The sequence below is a fragment of the Siphateles boraxobius genome, unplaced genomic scaffold, assembly GCF_051911475.1.
Source record: "Siphateles boraxobius isolate OS27281-9 unplaced genomic scaffold, OSU_SipBor_1 33, whole genome shotgun sequence".
NCBI classification, from domain to species: Eukaryota; Metazoa; Chordata; class Actinopteri; order Cypriniformes; family Leuciscidae; genus Siphateles; species Siphateles boraxobius.
In genome coordinates, this window is record NW_027508953.1 from 12,897,690 (window position 1) to 12,917,500 (window position 19,811).

General features: G+C 40.4%; 1 protein-coding gene across 1 annotated transcript in view; it reads right to left on the reverse strand.

Moving 5' to 3' along the window:
* The window catches only part of ppt2b (palmitoyl-protein thioesterase 2b), a 50,442-nt gene that overhangs the window by 25,509 nt on the left and 5,122 nt on the right, over nucleotides 1-19,811 (reverse strand). Inside the window, exons 3-4 of the mRNA XM_077195568.1 lie at nucleotides 628-723; nucleotides 327-434 (exon numbers count right to left, since the gene is read on the reverse strand). Coding sequence (XP_077051683.1) covers nucleotides 327-434; nucleotides 628-723 — 204 coding nt within the window. The remainder of the gene's footprint in view (nucleotides 1-326; nucleotides 435-627; nucleotides 724-19,811) is intronic.

Genomic DNA, 19,811 nt, shown 5'->3' on the forward strand with positions numbered 1-19,811 from the left:
TTTTGGGTGAACCATCTCTTTAAATTCCACCTCAACATATGTGATTTGTGGGATCATTCATGCCCATAGTGTACATGATGCGGGCTAGTTATGTATTGGACTTTTTACCGTTTTTGCTCAAATCATTATGCAGGAACAATATTAACAGTAATGCAAGCACCATTAATAATGTAAAATAAAGGTGAATTGTCATTAACTTATTCCTTAGCTATTTAAGATCATAGATCAATCATTTGACAAGGAAATATCTAGCTTCCTAATTTTCCCCCCAATTTTGACTGATGCATGATTTATGTGTCAATCTTCTGTTCCTTCCATTCACTCACCATTCCAGTAGTTACAGATTGAGATTTTCTGGCCCACTGAAGTATAGCATACATGATACAAATTGGATTTGACAAACTGAGGGAAAAGGTACTTTAGATAGTCTGTGTCTACAAAAAAAGAGCAAATATCACTTATTAAACATGATCAAAACCAGAACAATTTCTCTCAAAAGAAGTCAAAAGTTCCTAATATTGAATGGTTTCACATGACACTCAATGAGTCTAAGCTTTAATTTGATGTTTAATAAGGTCAGCAAGTCTGTAAATGTGCTCCTCATCAGAACTAAAGAAAGTGTGTTACCTCCATACTGTCCCGCCTGCGGCGAAGACAGAGATATGAAAGAGTGCACATTATGGTCTGGAAGAGTGGACAGGATTCCTCGACACACAAGGCCACCTGCAACAGATTTAGACATGCCCTTGCTTTAATGTTTATATAAGTCAAGGTGACACACAAATGAGAAAGAGTTAAAAAAAGAGGACAATGTTTTTAGGAAGAAATACACAACAGAACTGATTGCAAGACTCTGTAACCTAAAATTGTCTACTTTTACAGATAAACACAAAGGCCATACAACTCTGGGAAATGAATTCATATAAAAAAATAAAATTAAAAAACCCTTGTCCATGCAATATTAATTCCAAAGAAAATTGATATTTTGCTTAATCCTCTGGTGCACCTAACTTATGGGTCACTCTAGGCAGTCAAAAATGACCAAACAAGGTGTTTGGTGAGGGAAGAGGGAAGTAATATTTCGTATTTTGATGGGATTTATATTGTAATAAATAATATCTATGCTATAAAGTTTATAGCATATTATGAAGTCTATCACTGTAAAGTTCCTTTGCAACAATCTGTATTGAATAAAACACTGTATAAATAAAGGTAATGATGAGCGAATCATTCATTGACCGATTTGTTCAAACGGCTTATTCATTTAGGAACGAAGCAAGTGACCGACTTTATTCAATGGGTCAATGAATCATGAATTAAACCGATTCGTTCAATATGCGGATTCATTCAGCAACGAATCACCGCTGCAATATGTATCATCTATGATGATATCGTAATTATTGTTTGATAAAGAAAGAACTTACATTTACCCATTTTCTTCTACTCCTCTCTTTCTTTCTCCTGCATAAGTACATCATATTTTTTATTTATTTAAATATTTTATTTAAAGCTTTTCACATTTTTACAGAACAACCCCCCACCCCATGCCAGCATACAAGTAACAAGAAAATAAAGTAGATAAATGATAATAAAAAAAAAATTAAAAAAATAATGATAAATGCCTATAGTACAAATACACACATAAACATACGATGCCCATACCTACATATGTACATACAGATACACATTGCAGATCTCTAGATACACATACATTAAAAGTAAAATGTTTAAAATAAAATACAATGATTACCCAATTATGGAAATAAAGTGAGTTTTTGTACCCTGCAAGACGCTATATAATCTACAGTACCACACTTCTTAGAACATATGTCCAACATGTTAAATTCCATGATCCCCTACCAGAAATTCTATAAAGGACTTCCAAATCTGCAAAAATTTCTTCGGTTTACCAGCAATTTCGTATCTGATTTTTTCCATATGTAACACACTGCTAACCTGTGCAATCCACGTCTCAAATTTAGGTACACACTCTTTGTTCCACATCAACAAAATTGCTTTCTTCGCTATTGTCATCCCATATTGTATAGTCTGGATTTGATTAAGGTTATAGGTCACTAAAGAAGGGGCCCAGCCTAATATTGCAACATTGGGATCATGAGGAAAATCAGTCTTAAGTATCTTTGAGTAAAAACAAAAGACCTCAGACCAGAATTTACATATTTTTTGGGCAGAACCATAATAAATGAGCCAATGTACCCTCATTGGACTTGCACTTAATACACAAAGGCGAGACAGAGGGGTATATAGAGTGTAATTTTGTACGAGAGTAGTGCAATCTATACACCACTTTGTATTGTATCAGCTGAAAATTAGAACTGATGGAGCAAGACCTAATACCCCGAAGGGCCTCGGCCCAGGAGTCTTCCGAAATATCTATACCCAAGTCTTTTTCCCAGGACATCTTTAAATACTGTGAAGTAGGAACTCTGGAGTCATTTAAATATTCAACAAATTTGGAAACCAAACCCTTCATATCAAGTTCAAAGGTCATACAGTGATAAAGATGCTCAGGGGGTTTATAGGTTTCAAAGTTAGGTTTATTACTTTTAACGTAGCTTCGTACTTGTAAATACCAAAAAAAATGAGAGGGAGGTAGTCCAAACTTTTGCCTAAGCTGGGCGAAGGAAGCAAATACATTGTTAATGTATAAATCGCCTATCAATATAATTCCTTTTTCTTTCCATGATAAGAAAGTTTGATCTGTCTGCGAGGGAGGGAATGCGTGATTATAGGCTATAGGAGTAAGAGGGCACGTTTGAGGGAGTTTAAAGACCTTTCTAAGCTGATACCACACCTTGAGAGAATTTACAATGATTGGGTTACATTTCTTAAATGTTCTAATAGGTTTATTTTCTGCAAAGAGTAATGCAGGGAGGGAGGAATCCTGAATATCCCGCTCAATAATAAGCCATGCAGGAATGGTGGTAGTAGTCAATACTTCGGGATATGCATTACACCAATACATTAAGGCCCTTAGGTTGGCTGCCCAATAATAGTGTTGAAAACAGGGAAGGCCAAACCTCCTATATCTTTCGTTTTACAGATATGAGCTTTAGATATACGATGGGCTTTATACCCCCAAATAAATGGCATGATCACAGAGTCAAGTGTCTTAAAGAATGGCTGGGTTAGAAAGATAGGTACATTTTGAAACAAATAGAGAAACCTGGGTAAGGTGACCATTTTCATTGCGTTGACACGACCAATCATTGTTAAAGGAAGTACTCGCCAAGTCTCTACATCACTCTTCAGTTTGTCTATCATAACTTTATAATTTGTATCATATAACCGTTTGAAATGTCTAGGAACAATGATACCAAGATATTTTAATTCAGTTACAGACCTAAGGGGAGATTATTAACAAAAACTGGGTCCATGTCATCGTATAATGGCATAAATTCACTTTTCTGCCAGTTAACAGTATATCCAGAAAGGGTACCAAACTCCCTGATTAGATCAAACAAGAAAGGCAGAGATCTCTCAGGTTCTGAAAGAAAAAGAAGAACATCGTCCGCATATAACGAAATCTGGTGTTTTATACCTCCCATCGTAACAGGAGATATATGTGACCAGTCACGGAAACTAGGGACACAAGTCGGTTCTGGGGCATTTTGAGTTATTCATAGATTCTGAGAGTGTAATATCCAAGCTTTCCAACGATGTGTAACATGTGGAAATCTGATAATATTTGGAGAAGTTGTGGCCATTTTAAAGTAGGCACTTAAAAAAGCTCAAAGAGGAGAAAACGAGCTCTAAAAGATTGTGCAGTTCTCACCTGTCTCTGCTGCTGGGGGTGACAATAGGGCTCATTTACATCTCATTTAGATAAGCCATACCCCCTGTAAAGCTCCTCCATGTGCTTTACAGCTTTTTTTACACTTTGAATGAGTGCACTTCTGCCGCACTAGGCGAAAAACAATTGTGCTGCCCCTCTATTTGCAACGTACCAGCAACAACACACAAAGACCAATAATGCCATATAGCCTGCATATAACGCGAAACCAGCAACAACACATAAAGACCAATATGCCATATACATATAACGCAAAACCAGCAACAACACACAAATACCAATATGCCATATAGCCTGCATATAACGCAAAACCAGCAACAACACACAAAGGCCAATATGCCATATACATACAGTATAACGCAAAACCAGCAACAACACACAAAGACCAATATGCCATATACATATAACGCAAAACCAACAACAACAAACAAAGACCAATAAGCCATAGGCCTACATATAGCGCAAATAGTACGCAACGCTCGTGTGCCCAAAATGTCAACAATATTAAAGTTTATGTAGGAGGCAAATGCCTGCTGGCATTTTTCTTTAAGCAGTCATTTCTGCAATTTTCCAAATAATCACATTTCACCTCCTCAAATTACTGTTGCAAATCTCTTTACACCACTTTCTTATGTGCGTATACACACACAAATGAAATGTCCGCAAGCACATTATATCATCAGCAGGTTCAGCATCTTAAATAACGACTAAAGAGCAAATGAAGCTTAACTTACATTTCAGAAACACGCCGTATTGAAGCACTGAGGGCGAGCGCGCTGCGCCCATACCTCCGGTTCAGTTTCCCGAGCCCACGAAGTGCGGCGAAAACATTTTCGGTGTAACTGCCAGACGGTTCATCTCGTCTGCGACAATCTTTGCGGCATCCATCTTCATTGAATTTTGATATCAGAGAGAGCTGGCCAGAGCACAGCATAATAAGTAGCCATGTGGTTGACTTGGAGGGCGGGGGCAAAAGCGCCGGGTTATTCAGTATGGAAGTACACACAGACAATGACACGCCACGCCCCTACTGCATGCTAGAATCTTCGAAAACAAGCCGATTTCAACCTCAAAATGTTAGCTTTTAAATATACCAATACTGCTATCTCAAACATGGAGAGGCTTCTTCGTGATTTCAATTAACAGATTCTCCAAAAAATTGAAAATCACCAATTTTGAAAAAAAACTCTTCTTTCTCATTTTGCTCGAAAGTTGTGCTGCCGACTTGTGTCCCTGGTTTCTGTGACGGGTCACATATGTGGATGATTTCTTATACTTATCGCTAAAGGTTCCATCGCGATAGCAAAAAGTAAAGGGCTCAGTGGGCAGCCCTGGCGGGTACCCCGATGGAGGAGGAAAGAGGGCGATCTATTATTGTTTGTGAGAACAGAGGCAGAGGGGCAAAGATACAACATTTCAACCCACGAAGAAAAATGTTGTCCCAGTCCAAATTCTCTAACGGTGGTTAATATGTAGGACCATTCCACACTGTCAAATGCCTTATAAGCATCCAGGGCTAGAATGGCTGTTTTGTAATTTTTTCCCCTACTCCCATAAACAATGTTCATAAGCCTACGTACATTATGAAAAGAAAATCTCCCGGAAATAAAGCCTGTCTGGTCATCATGTATTATTGAACTGATACATTTACTCACCCGATTTGCTAAGATTTTAGTAAATATTTTAAAATCATTAACGAGGAGGGGAATGGGTCTATAGGAGGAAGGGTCCGTACTACCCTTATCTTTCTTTAAGATCAATGCAATGTTTGACGAATAAAGTGTTTCTGGTAATTTTTTGTTTTCAACAGAATTTTTAAGCATCCTTAGCATCAAGGGGCCAATTTGATTAGAAAAGGCTTTATAAAATTCTATGCCGAACCCATCCGGACCAGCCGGTTTCCCATTGGGAAAACTTCTAATAGCTGTAAAAACTTCTTCCAATGTTATGTCCGAATTTAAGTTTTCCGTTGCGTCCTCACTGATTTTAGGAAGTCCTAGGGAGCGAAGGAATTCTGTTATATCAGATGAGTCTACACTACTTTGAGAGGAATAGAATTCCTGATAGAATTCCTGGAATACATTGTTTATTTCTGTCGGTTTATTGGCCAAGGCCCCAGAATTCAACTTGATTGTTTTTATGGCTCTACTAGCTTGTATGCCCCTAAGTTGACGAGCTAACAAACGGTTGGGTTTGTCACCTAATGCAAATTGTCTCGGCTTTATTTTTAGTAAAAGGGAGCTAATTTGGGCAGATAAGAGTGTATTATATTCACATTTGAGCTTCATAATATTCGCCAAAGTTAAATTGGACAATGTGAGTTTGAACTGATGTTCCAGCACTGGCAACTCGGTCTCTATTTCTGCCAGCCTTTTGCGCCTCTGTTTTTTCAGTTCTACTTGAAAAGCTATAATCTGGCCTCTAATGACAGCTTTAAGAGCTTCCCATAATGTTGAATCAGACACATCCCCTGTATCATTCAAAGAAAGAAATTCAGCAATACGGGTAGCAAAAGTTTCTTTAAAATGGTCCTCATTTAACAGAGTGGGATTAAAACGCCAAGAGTAGGAGGGAGTTTCCATCTCAAAGTCTACTGTTATAGAGACAGGGGATTGATCAGATATTAGAATATTGTGATATTTAGAAGATAAGATCTTAGAGGTTAATTTGGAATCAGTTAAAAAATAGTCAATCCTTGTATAAGAGTTATGGACATTAGAAAAAAAAGAATAGTCTTTGTCAGTGCTGAAGTCTCCAAATATCAAGAATATTCAGTGAATGAATGAGATTATTAAGAACAGTAGCTGAATTAGAAGGTTTGGGAGGGCTGGGGGAATACCGATCCATAAAAGGGTCCAAAATACAATTAAAGTCCCCTCCAATAATAAGATGGGTGGAGTCAACATCAGGTATGGTATTAAAAACACACCGAAAAAAATGTGGGTCATCGAATTAGGAGCATATAAATTCACAAATGTAACATGTTTTCCTAAAATAGTGCCAGTCACAATAAGATAACGACCATTGATATCCTGTTTAGTGGACAAATGTTGAAAGGGAATATTCTTGCGTATTAATATAGACACTCCACGGGACTTTGACGAGAAAAAAAAAAGAAGAAAATCGACCGGTGACCTGACTGCTCTTCGAAACAACAACACACAGCTCCGCCACCACTCGTAGTAGTCAGGAAAAAACTTCGCGTATAACTAAACGAATGAACATTCTGTACACATTTAAACAAACACATTTGCATACACACTCCAACAATGTTCGAACCATGCCGACCTGATCATTTTTAAGTCTTTAAGGACGAAATATGAGGATGAACCAACTGATTCATAAGTACATAATATGCTGCTGTAAATGCCACGAATTGTCAAACAAGCAAATCCACAAAGAAAAATAATAAAAATCATATAATGCTAATTCGTTTTAATTTGGTAAAGTATTTAGAAAGTCAAAGTGTTATCTAAAATGTAAGACCTCTCATAAATAAAAATAAGACTTAAATTTTAAAAATTAAATTTAATACTTTTTAAAGATCTGCAGAAACCCTGAGAAATTGTTAATAAAATAATGTCACAACGCAAATACGCGAAAAAAGTTATAAAATGAAAAGTTATGTTCCAGCCATGCTTAAAGGGTAACTAAACCTCTGGTCAGAGCCTGTCTCCACCCACTGGCAATATTTGAAAAGTGCTGGAAAAGTGCTGACGTCAGAGGGTACCACAACTTCCAATAGGAAAATTCAACTGCAGTAGCCACTGTTCAACCTGAAGAGGGCAGCACTCAGACGTTTTTACACCATACACTCACCTAAACGATTATTAGGAACACCATACTAATACTGTGTTTGACCCCCTTTTGCCTTCAGAACTGCCTTAATTCTACGTGGCATTGATTCAACAAAGTGTTGAAAGCATTCTTTAGAAATGTTGACCCATATTGATAGGATAGCATCTTGCAGTTGATGGAGATTTGTGGGATGCACATCCAGGGCATGAAGCTCCCGTTCCACCACATCCCAAAGATGCTCTAATGGGTTGAGATCTTGTGACTGTGGGGGCCATTTTAGTACAGTGAACTCATTGTCATGTTCAAGAAACCAATTTTAAATTATTCGAGCTTTGTGACATGGGGCATTATCCTGCTGGAAGTAGCCATCAGAGGATGGGTACATGGTGGCCATAAAGGGATGGACATGGTCAGAAAAAATGCTCAGGTAGGCCGTGGCATTTAAACGATGCCCAATTGGCACTAATGCCGCTAACTAATGCCCAGTTCCACTGCATGGTATGGAACGGCTCGGCACGGCTCACTTGTGGCGCTTTTCCACTGCATGGTACGGTACGGTACGGCTCGTTTTAAATGGCTCTGTTGAGATTCCAAGCGTACCGTACCGATACTAAAATGTGACGTGGAAGCACTGTAGATCACTGATTGGTCAGACAGACAGAATCGTCACTACCAGCGTCATTGTATTTGCGAGACATCAAAACCGCTAGATTTAAATAGCCAGTAACAGCCACCGCTGTAGCACCTGTTTTAAAACTACTTGCTTGAGGAAAAAAAAACTTCCAAAAAAGAAATGGCTGAATCGTGGTCAGTGGGCCGAGAAGCGCAGACGTTCCTCTTGTTGGTTGTCGAGGAGCGCATAAACTATAACGATCAGTCATAATCCCACCCACTTTGAAGTGGTACTAACTGCAGTGGAAAAGCAACCGAGCTAAAGCGAACCGAGCCATGCCGCGCCGAGTCGTACCACGCAGTGGAAAAGTGAAGCGAGCCGAACCGTTCCGCGTCGAACCGTACTGAGCCGTACCATGCAGTCGAAAAGCGCCATAAGGGGCCTAAAGTGTGCCAAGAAAACACCACACCATTACACCACCACCACCAGCCTGCACAGTGGTAATAAGGCATGATGGATCCATGTTCTCATACTGTTTACGCCAAATTCTGACTCTACCATCTGAATGTCTCAACAGAAATCAAGACTGATCAGACCAGGCAACATTTTTCCAGTCTTCAACTGTCCAATTTTGGTGAGCTCTTGCAAATTGTAGCCTCTTTTTCCTATTTTTAGTGGAGATGAGTGGTACCCGGTGGGGTCTTCTGCTGTTGTAGCCCATCCACCTCAAGGTTGTGCGTGTTGTGGCTTCACAAATGCTTTGCTGCATACCTCGGTTGTAACGAGTGGTTATTTCAGTCAAGTTTCTCTTCTATCATAGGGCTCCAGACTAACTTTTCCACTGGTTGCACTGGTGCTTCCAACTTTCTCAGTTGGTCGCACCGACATATGATTTGGTCGCACCTTTTTTTTTTTTGCTACATGCCATGGGATTAATCAATGCATGTTGATGCATAGTGGTTTTAATGGACCAAGGCTAGCAAAGATTTTCTGGGTTGCAGTATAAATATATTATATAGTATAAATATTGTCACGGCCTTGCCTGGCTCCTCCTCCTGGCTGTGTCTGTCTCCTACAGGTGAGCTGGGCACAGGTGTTTGGAGTTGTGCTAATCAGTTCCTGGTCTGGGCCTTTAAAGACGCTAGATGAGACCGGGAGGAGAACCAGCCTCCGTTGTATTTCTCCCGCACCGTTTATGATTTTGTTTTGTTTATTCATTTCCGATTGCTTATATTTTTATTTCTTTTTCAAAGCCAACTTCAGTACTGGCTGAGTAAAGTTTATTCTGTTAACATTCTATTAATTTAATAAATATACTATATTCCTATTCCGTGTGTGTGGCCTTTCCCTACTCTGTTGCTTGCTTTGAGCCAGGCTCGTAACAGATTTGGGGGCTCGTCCGGGATTTTGAACCATCGATCGGTAAATATGCGTTTTTTTGTTGTTTTGCATTTCTCAATTGGGTTTGAGTAGTTGAATTGTAGGTCGTTTTGATTAGTGTGCCAAATTTGTAAACTGTATTCGGATCCTACGCTGATCCGGCGCAGTAAGGTTGATTGGGCATTTAACGCATGGTTATTGGGAAAGACACGCGGATCAGTTAATTAGGTTTTGAAATTTTTTTTTTTTTGCAGTACGTCGGTGCGGGAGACAAAATTTGGTTCGTTTGTGCCTGGGCTTGTTTAAATACAGCCAGGTTATAGTATTAGGAGGTGGTTCATTGTTGGGTGGGTGCGGGCTGCGCTGTGTTTGCGAGACAAAAATAATTAATAATTAATTGGTGTAGTCATTGGAGCTTTACGAACCCCTGCAAAGTGCTTAACGCTTGTTTGTTATTTTAGTTTTTTGTTTTTGTGCTATACCCTGGGTGGAGGACACAGTCGTGGATGCCTGCTTTAAAGACATTTTGTCGGGGAAGTTAGGTCCCGCTGATATCGTGTATTAAAAATCTCTGTTCTTGGGGTATGCATGAAGTGGATCGAAGTGTGCAGGGCAGCTCCGTTTGTTTTGTCTCGTAGCTGCAGTGTGGTGGCCGCACTTACATTGATAAATGTGCTTAAAAAAATAATAATTTTTGTTTTTTTTGTTTTGTTTCGGGGTTAAAGAAAAGGGCAGAGTAAATAAATGGATACTTTGGATACATTTTTCGCTGCTCCATCAGATCAGGTTTTAGATACGTTGTCTAAGGAGCAGTTGTGCGACGTTAGTGAACATTATAATTTTGAATTGGGCTTGAAGAAAAATGCAAAATTGGTGCAGATAAGGCAGGCTGTCAGAACTAAATTGGCTGAAAGAAAAATTCTCCCATCAATAGCTTCAATGGATGAGTTGGATCCTGAAGGTGCTTCAACTCCTTTGGCAACATTGGGTGAGTCTCGCAGTAATTTTGGTCTTACCTTTGAACAACAAAAAGAGTTGTCAGAAATGCAACAAAGAGAGAGAGAAGCTGAACGTAGAGAGAGAGAAGCTGAACGTAGAGAGAGAGAAGCTGAACGTGAAGCCGAACGTAGAGAGAAAGAAGCTGAACGTGAAGCCGAACGTAGAGAGAGAGAAGCTGAACGTCAACTAGAATTTGATAAAATCAAAAGTGATAGAGAAATTGCCTTAGAACGGCTTAGGTTGATTGCAGAAGGGAAAATTACGGGTGATACCGGTGGCGATGTTCTGACTGGACCAGCGCGCACTCCTGATATCTCTAATATGGCCAGATTGCTTCCAAGGTTTAGTGAGAAAGATCCGGATGTGTTCTTTTCACTGTTTGAAAGTGTGGCAGATGATCGTGGTTGGAGTGATCCTGAACGAACATTGTTACTCCAGAGCGTTCTAGTTGGAAAAGTGCAGGAGGCATTTATTGCTTTATCGGTGCCTGAAAGAAGGATTTATAAAAGTGTGAAAGATGCTGTGCTTAAAGTATATGAGTTAGTTCCAGAAGCATATAGACTGCGATTTCGTAATTGGAAGAAGGGAGAAAAGCAGACTTATACAGAGGTAGTAAGAGAGCTGAATTGTCATTTCAATCGTTGGTGTGCTGCAGTAGGCGTTTCTACCTTTGAAGAGTTGTGTAATTTAATTGTTTTAGAGCAATTTAGAAACATCCTCCCTGATCGAATTGCGGTATATATTAATGAGCGGAAGGTAAAAACAGCAGCAGATGCGGCAGTTTTATCTGATGAATACGTTTTAACGCACAGGCAAAAATTTAAAGAACACAATTCAGGAAGGGGTTACCGCGAGCAGCGCTTTGGACGTTACAGTGAACGTTCAGTATTTTCTAATACTCCCGCTAGTCAGTCTGTTGCCAAAGAACAGTCTGAGTACAGTGAACGTTCAGTATTTTCTAATACTCCCGCTAGTCAGTCTGTTGCCAAAGAACAGTCTCGTGGTAAGGCAGATCCGGATGCTTGTCATTACTGCTCAGAGAAGGGGCATTGGAAGAACGAGTGTCCGGTCTTGAGAGCAAGGGGCCAGAGGAGCAAATCTGGAAGCTCGCGGCAAGACCTGTTGCTCTTGCCGTTTCGGATGTGCGCGCACGGTCGGAGTTCATCCACACAGAGATTAGGTCCAAACCTGAAAGGGGTGTGGCCTCCTCTAACTTGTCCGCGGACAGCCTTGTGGGATCTAGACCGTATAGCGTACGGTCTGATGTAATTGAAGCCAATGTCAATGATTACTCTCCTTTCATTACAGATGGTTTAGTATCATTGGTGGGCGGTTCTGCAAAGGTGCCAGTTAAAATTCTTAGAGATACGGGGGCTTGTGAATCTTTTCTTCTAGAGTCTGTTTTGCCTCTTTCTAGTGAGTCCAGCATGGGTAATGTTTTGGTGAGGGGAATTGGGTTGCAGGTTGTAACTGTTCCTCTGCATAGGATTGAGCTACAGTCAGACCTGGTTCGGGGTGAAGTTGTCATTGCCGTGCGCCATTCGTTGCCTATAGATGGTGTACATCTCATCTTGGGTAATAACTTGGCTGGAGAGCGTGTTTGGCGTGATGTACCACCTCCTGTGGGGGTTAAGAGTGTTCCATCTATCCCATCAGGTTCTGATTGTAGCCTGCAGAGCTTACCTGAGGTGTTTACTGCCTGTGCAGTAACACGTGCCATGAACCGTGCCTCTGGAACTGAGGTTCTAGAGAAAATTTGTAAGCCTGATTTACAGCCTATTGTTTTGCCCAATGTGCCATCTTCCCTGTCATTTAGTGATTTTGTTGTAGCTCAGAAGGAGGATTCAACATTGAGTGAACTGTTTGCTGGGGTTTTGCCTCTTGAGGAGCGAGATAGTGCAGCGAGGGGTTATTTTGTTCAAAATGGGCTGTTGGTTCGTAAGTGGATGCCTCAGACTAAAGAGATGTTTGAGGATCCTGTTTTCCAGATAGTAGTGCCGGTGAAGTTTAGAGACTTGATACTACAGACTAAATGGCTCATGGTGATATAGCGGGCCATTTGGGTGTGCGGAAAACGTATGACAGACTTATGAAGTACTTCTATTGGCCTTGCCTAAAGAAGGATGTGGCATGCTTCATTAAGACCTGTCATACATGTCAGATAACGGGAAAGCCTAATCAGGTGATCAAGCCAGCTCCACTTTACCCTATTCCGGCTTTAGGGAACCCATTTGAGTATTTGCTAATCGACTGTGTTGGACCATTGCCTCCATCGAAGTCGGGGTGTGTTTACCTTTTGACTGTGATGTGTCAGGCCACCCGTTACCCCGCTGCCTATGCGTTACGTACAATTTCTACCAAGTCGGTGGTGAAGGCGCTCTCTCAGTTTATTTCCATCTTCGGCATCCCTCAGATTATTCAGAGTGACAGAGGCTCTAATTTTACATCACGTATGTTTTCAGAAGTGCTCGAGCAGCTGCGTGTTAAACATCAGCTAAGTAGCGCTTATCACGCCCAGAGCCAAGGCGCTCTGGAGCGTTTTCACCAGACGCTCAAGTCACTGCTAAGAGGTTATTGTGTTAAGCTCAGTAAAGACTGGGAGGAAGGCCTTCCGTGGTTGTTGCTTGCAGCACGTGAGGTAACACAGGAAAGTACAGGTTTCTCACCTAATGATTTGGTGTTCGGCCATAGAGTTCGTGGGCCTTTAGCTGTCCTGCAGGATAAGCTGAAGTGTCCTGAAAGTCATCCTAACTTGTTGGAGTATGTGAACGGCTTCTGCCGGAAATTGTTCTTAGCTTGTGAGATGGCTGTAGAAAATCTGACTAAGGCTCAGAAGAAAATGAAGAGTTGGTATGACCGCCGGGCTGAGCCGAGAGTGTTCAGTCCTGGAGATCAGGTTCTGGCGCTGTTGCCGATAGCCGGTTCTCCCTTTCTTGCTAGATACTCAGGTCCCTATACGGTAGTTCGGCAGGTTTCAGACCTGAATTATCTAGTTTCAACTCCTGACCGTAGGCGTAATACGCAACTCTGTCACATTAATCTTTTGAAACCTTATTACAGTAGGTCTTCGGTTTCTGGGGCAGCCGAGACTGGTGATCACGTTAAGTCAGTTGCTTTGGCTGCAGTTGCTGGGATATCTAGCGTCTCTCCCCACATGGTGGCAGCGTGTGGTGATGAGGATGTGGTTAGCCCAGACGACTGTGTGCTCCAGCCTCGGTTGAAGAACTCAGAGAAGTTGTCTGATTTGGACACGCTACTTGGGCATTTGTCCAAGGAGAGGGCATTAGCAGTTGAGTCGATGATTTTTAACTTTCCTGCTTTATTTTCAGACACACCGTCGTGTACTCATTTGATCAAGCACGACATCGATGTGGGTGATTCTGAGCCGATAAGGCAGAGGTTCTATCGGGTGTCCCTCGAGAAACAGCAGCACCTAGAGGCAGAAGTGAAGTATCTTCTGAATAATGGTTTGGCAGAACCCTCTTATTCTAGTTGGGCTTCGCCTTGCATTCTAGTTAGTAAACCTGACGGGACGTATAGATTTTGTACCGATTATCGGAAGTTAAATAACATCACAAAGCCAGATTCTTTTCCGCTCCCAAGGGTTGAAGACTGTGTTGACAGGGTAGGTTCGGCCAGGTTTGTAAGTACGTTTGATTTACTTAAAGGCTACTATCAGGTTCCTTTGACACCTCAGGCTCAGGAGGTTTCAGCCTTCATAACGCCGTCTGGCCTGTATTCGCACTCTGTGATGAGCTTTGGGTTACGAAATGCGCCCGCCACATTTCAGAGACTTATGAACCGCGTAGTCTCTGGTTTACAGGGGTGTGCTGTTTATTTGGACGATGTGGTTGTGTATAGTGACGGGTGGTCTGAACATCTTGAGCGTATCCAGGCTCTTTTTAAACGGTTAGTTGAAGCTCGCCTCACTGTAAACCTCGCTAAATGCGAGTTTGCCCAGGCGACAGTTGTTTATTTGGGGAAGGTGGTGGGGCAGGGCCAGGTGAGGCCTGTGCACGCTAAGGTGGTGGCTATCGATAATTTCCCTATTCCAGCTACCAAACCTGAGCTCCGACGCTTTTTAGGAATGGTGGGGTATTATCGTGGGTTTTGTGCTAACTTTTCCACTGTTGTTGCCCCATTGACTGACCTTTTGAAGGGCCGTATTAAATTTGATTGGACTGCGATTTGTCAGGCCGCATTTGATAATGTGAAGTTGTTGTTAACATCTGCTCCTGTGTTAAGGGCTCCCCGCATGGACCAGTCATTCCAGATGCAGGTCGACGCTAGCCACGTGGGTGCTGGGGCCGTACTCCTGCAGGGAGATGAGCAAGGGGTAGCCCGGCCAGTGTGTTTCTTTTCAAAAAAGTTTAACCGTCACCAGTTAAATTACTCGACCATCGAAAAAGAAACACTGGCTTTAATATGGGGATTACAACACTTTGATGTTTATTTAAGTGGGGGTGCTGTTCCGGTTACCATTTATTCTGATCACAACCCATTAACGTTCTTATATTCTCTAAAGAGCCCTACGGTTGTGTTATTTTTACAACCGTATAGCTTACTGATCCGGCACATTCAGGGTGTGGACAACGTCATGGCTGACGCCTTGTCCCGTGCCCCGTGTGAGCCGGAGTGAGTCAGTGTCTTGTCCTGGCTGTCTCTCTCTCTTGTATCTCTTATCTCTTTCTCTGCCTAGTCTCCTTAAATTTGGCTTCCCAGGTACCGGGACTTGCTGGAGCCTTGGGTTTGAGGGAGGGATTGAGTGGAGGGGTGGGGGGCCTGTTGGACTCAAGTGACCATTTTGCATCTGCTTTGCCGGCTTGGGAGGAGTGTCCAAGCCATAACCCCTAGACAAAGTTGAGTATTTTTTTTTGTTTATATCTGATGTTTATTCTTATATGGGGAAAGAAAAGGAGTGTGTAATTTTTCCAGAGTCTCTCTTTGAGAGGCCTCTGTCGTAAGGAGGGGGGTGTCACGGCCTTACCTGGCTCCTCCTCCTGGCTGTGTCTGTCTCCTACAGGTGAGCTGGGCACAGGTGTTTGGAGTTGTGCTAATCAGTTCCTGGTCTGGGCCTTTAAAGACGCTTCAGATGAGACCGGGAGGAGAACCAGCCTCCGTTGTATTTCTCCCGCACCGTTTATGATTTTGTTTTGTTTATTCATTTCCGATTGCTTATATTTTTATTTCTTTTTCAAAGCCAACTTCAGTACTGGCTGAGTAAAGTTTATTCTGCTAACATTCTATTAATTTAATAAATATACTATATTCCTATTCCGTGTGTGTGGCCTTTCCCTACTCTGTTGCTTGCTTTGAGCCAGGCTCGTAACAATATAATTATATTATATATTACATTTTATTATATATTACGTTATATTATATTACATTTTTAACCCAACATTTGGGTTTGTCCATATTTGACCCAAATTTGAGTTTAAACAACCCAGCATTGTTTAGGAGTGTATAAATCTATTTACATTTGAATTATATTCTATCTATCTATCTATCTATCTATCTATTATCATCTTTCTATCAGCATCATCTTTCTATCTTTTAAAAATCATTAAACATTCAAATGTATGCATTACATTTTAAAAGATTAGAGTATTATAATACGCTGATACAGATTTTCCGTTATCAAAGTTTATAGTTGTAACAAAAATCAGAAATCTCACACTCCTTACCTTCTGCATTTTATAATCATTTTCCTCTGTCGATCGATTACTATCATCTAACCGCTGAAAAGACGTAGGAAGGGGCTCGGTAATTCGTGAGACCTTTTCATTTTTATATGCCTTAATTCCTGAATTTGTAATTGGCGCGTTTCACCATCAGTGTGCAATGCGCGTGACGTGTACGTTCGTCAATAAATAAACTGCACGTGTCTTGATGAAGAACACTGTAGCCGGAGCTACTTCTCTCCGTTAATGTCTATGGCGAGTCACGCAGGCACTGGGCAACTCCGCAGCCGAGCCGAGCCCGGGATAAAATAGTCAGAATATAAACACTTATTATAAGCGTACCGTAGGGATTCAGGATAAGTAAAAAAAAACGTTTGGAAAATGGATTCATGATGTACTCGTTCATTTTGAACATAAGTTAATGACTGCAGCAGCTGATACAACGGCGTTCTGTTGCGCGAGCGTCCACTCGCACAAATGCGACCACATACAATTTTAACTCGCACATTCTCAAAAAACGGTTGCATATGCAACCGATTTGGTCGCAGTCTGGAACCCTGTATCAGCTTGAATCAGTCGGCCCATTCTCCTCTGACCTCTAGCATCAACAAGGCATTTTCGCCCACAGGACTGCCGCATACTGGATGTTTTTCCCTTTTCACACCATTTTTGTAAACCCTAGAAATGGTTGTGGGTGAAAATCCCAGTAACTGAGCAGATTGTGAAATACTCAGACCGGCCCGTCTGGCACCAACAACCATGCCACGCTCAAAATTGCTTAAATCACCTTTCTTTCCCATTCTGACATTCAGTTTGGAGTTCAGGACATTGTCTTGATCAGGACCACACCCCTAAATGCATTGAAGCAACTGCCATGTGATTGGTTGATTAGATAATTGCATTAATGAGAAATTGAACAGGTGCTCCTAATAATCCTTTAGGTGAGTGTATATTGCAGAATTAAAACACTTTAAACCCAAATGTCAAAAAATTTACTCGAATCAATGAAATTTACTCGAATTCATGAAGCTCCATTCTTACAAATCATTAACTAAAAAAAGATGTTTTAGTGTTTAGTTTCCCTTTAAACTCCCAGCACAGCAACAGACGATAGGATGAAAAGGTGTTTTTTAACCCTGCACAGCAAACCATGGTGGACTATTATTTTGTTGCAACATGTTGGTGCACATTGTACCTAACAATGCCCCCTAGCCATACCTATATTCACAACATAGCATGGCCTATCTAAAGTCCCTGTAAAGTCAAAATTAAGTATGTGTTCTGAGTTTGTCACACCACAGAAAAATTGTTATTAGCCACCCAGCCATATTTGAATGATAAAAAAGCCGGCAAGTACATAAAATAAGCTATCAAAATCTTGAAAAAATTAGCAGCAGTCTTATGGAATTACTTTTGTGCCAATAATAATGAAAGTAACTTTTCAAGAAACTGATGAAAATATAAATTGAAACTGAAAAAAATATCTTTGAAACTGAAAAAGAATAAATCGCGGGCACATTTTTTTACTTCGTTCTCAATACACGGCATGTTTTGCTAACTATTTCTCATATTTCTTTCGCTAATCTGAACTTACAAATGCGCTTCCAGAATTTTCAGTTACGCTTCTGAAGTTTTCGTTTACGCTCCCTGAGTTTTCGTTCGCAGTTCTGACACATATCTCTCGTGGGGGCGGGGCTAGTAGCAGTGTGTTCTCATTGGCTTCTGAGTTTTTGATTGACAGCTTCGTGACCTGGAAGTGAAGACGTCAGTGTTGTGTTTACATGTTTGAATGTGAGCGTCTGTAAGCGCAGCTTTCTATTTCATTTTACTGATATTAAGTTTGTGTATTTATTTGCTGGTACACTATATTGTTGAGATGATTTCTTATAGAAGGAATAGTAGCCTACAGACGAATGATATCATTATCATTAGTCATCGTCACTATCAGGATACTGGATACTCGTGATAAGTCTTTTTTTTTCTTTTTATATATACAATACTAATACTATTTATAATACAGTACTTGCTTTTTAAGGTGGTGAGGCATTTTAGAGCTCAGTGAGCACATAACATTATACAGTGTTGTCTTGATTCAACGGTTAGCCCAATCATTACATGACTTGTTTATCTACATACGATTATGTCTTTGATTAGATCATAGTTGCTTCGATTAGATAATATTCCCCCCAGCCACCCCAAACAACATTGGGCTAGAGTACTGTACAGTATCTGTACTGTGTAGCCTACAGTACAAAAAGTACTGTATCAGACAATGACCGATGCCATTGGACCAGAGCGCTGTCAATCACTGCCTGATTCAACTTTGGCAATGTAAAGCCTTTTTTTACCATGCCAATAAAGCTATTTAAACCTGAATTTCTCAATTTCTGATGAATTTGTGATGCAGAGTTTTTGAACTCAGACCACATCTCTGTTCATGATATGTAAACACACAATTATTTTGAAGTATCACCCTGGTCACAATATGTATTCTGATTACTTTTGTGTGATAAAGATGACTGATAAAGCTATTATATGTAGCTAGTTTGAGTAACAAAATGCTTTTTCTGTGTCCATATTTGACTAATAATAATGCAAAAATGTTCACTTCAAATTAACATTTCTGAGAAAAATGTTTAATCTTTAATACTCTTTAATAATAAATATATGTCCAAATTCAAAACTTAATACATGCAAGTAATTATGACTGAAAACATCCAGCAACTAGGGAATACACAGCCATGGATATATGTTTATATATAGGGCTATAACACCCATCTACTGGTTACACAACAGTATTACAGATGATAAATGGTGCATGACTCAGATGTAAATATTTAGTACTGTAAAATCCCTTAAAACATTTATATAATTTGTTTGAAATAAATATTTTAAGTCTTCAACTTGTTACTGTATGTGGGAGTTCAAATCAGTTTGTATTGATTATAATATGTTTCCTTTCTCATTTTCCAGGGAGTTGAGCAACTTTTCCATAAACAAACTTCTGATGCTGACACAGAGGATGGAGTGATAGTACCAGAGATACACTGTCCACATCAGACTTTGTTCAGACACATCACATTTGAATGACTGGGATCTTGATCTTCAGACACCTGATTTATTTTGTTTTTATAAAATAGCAAATATTTTAATTTCCTCTAGATCTAAACAAACACAGTTCACAAGTACACAAGAGGTTGCACTTGATTTATATTAGTTTATGCTGATCATGGATTAGCATACCAACAGCATATGAATGTTAAGGGGATAGTTCACCCAAAAATACAATTCTCACTTATTTTACTCACCCTCATGCTGTCCCAGATGTATTTTACTTTCTTTCTACAGATAAACACGAATTAAGATTTTAAGGAAAGTAATCTATCTCTGCGAGTCCTAAAGATGCTTTAAAAAGCACACACAGTGACCGTGATGTCCATGCGACCTCAGTGGATGAATCAATAACTTCTGGAGTGAAACAATAGGCTAGACAAGAAAAATACTAATAATGTAAATTGTAAACCGT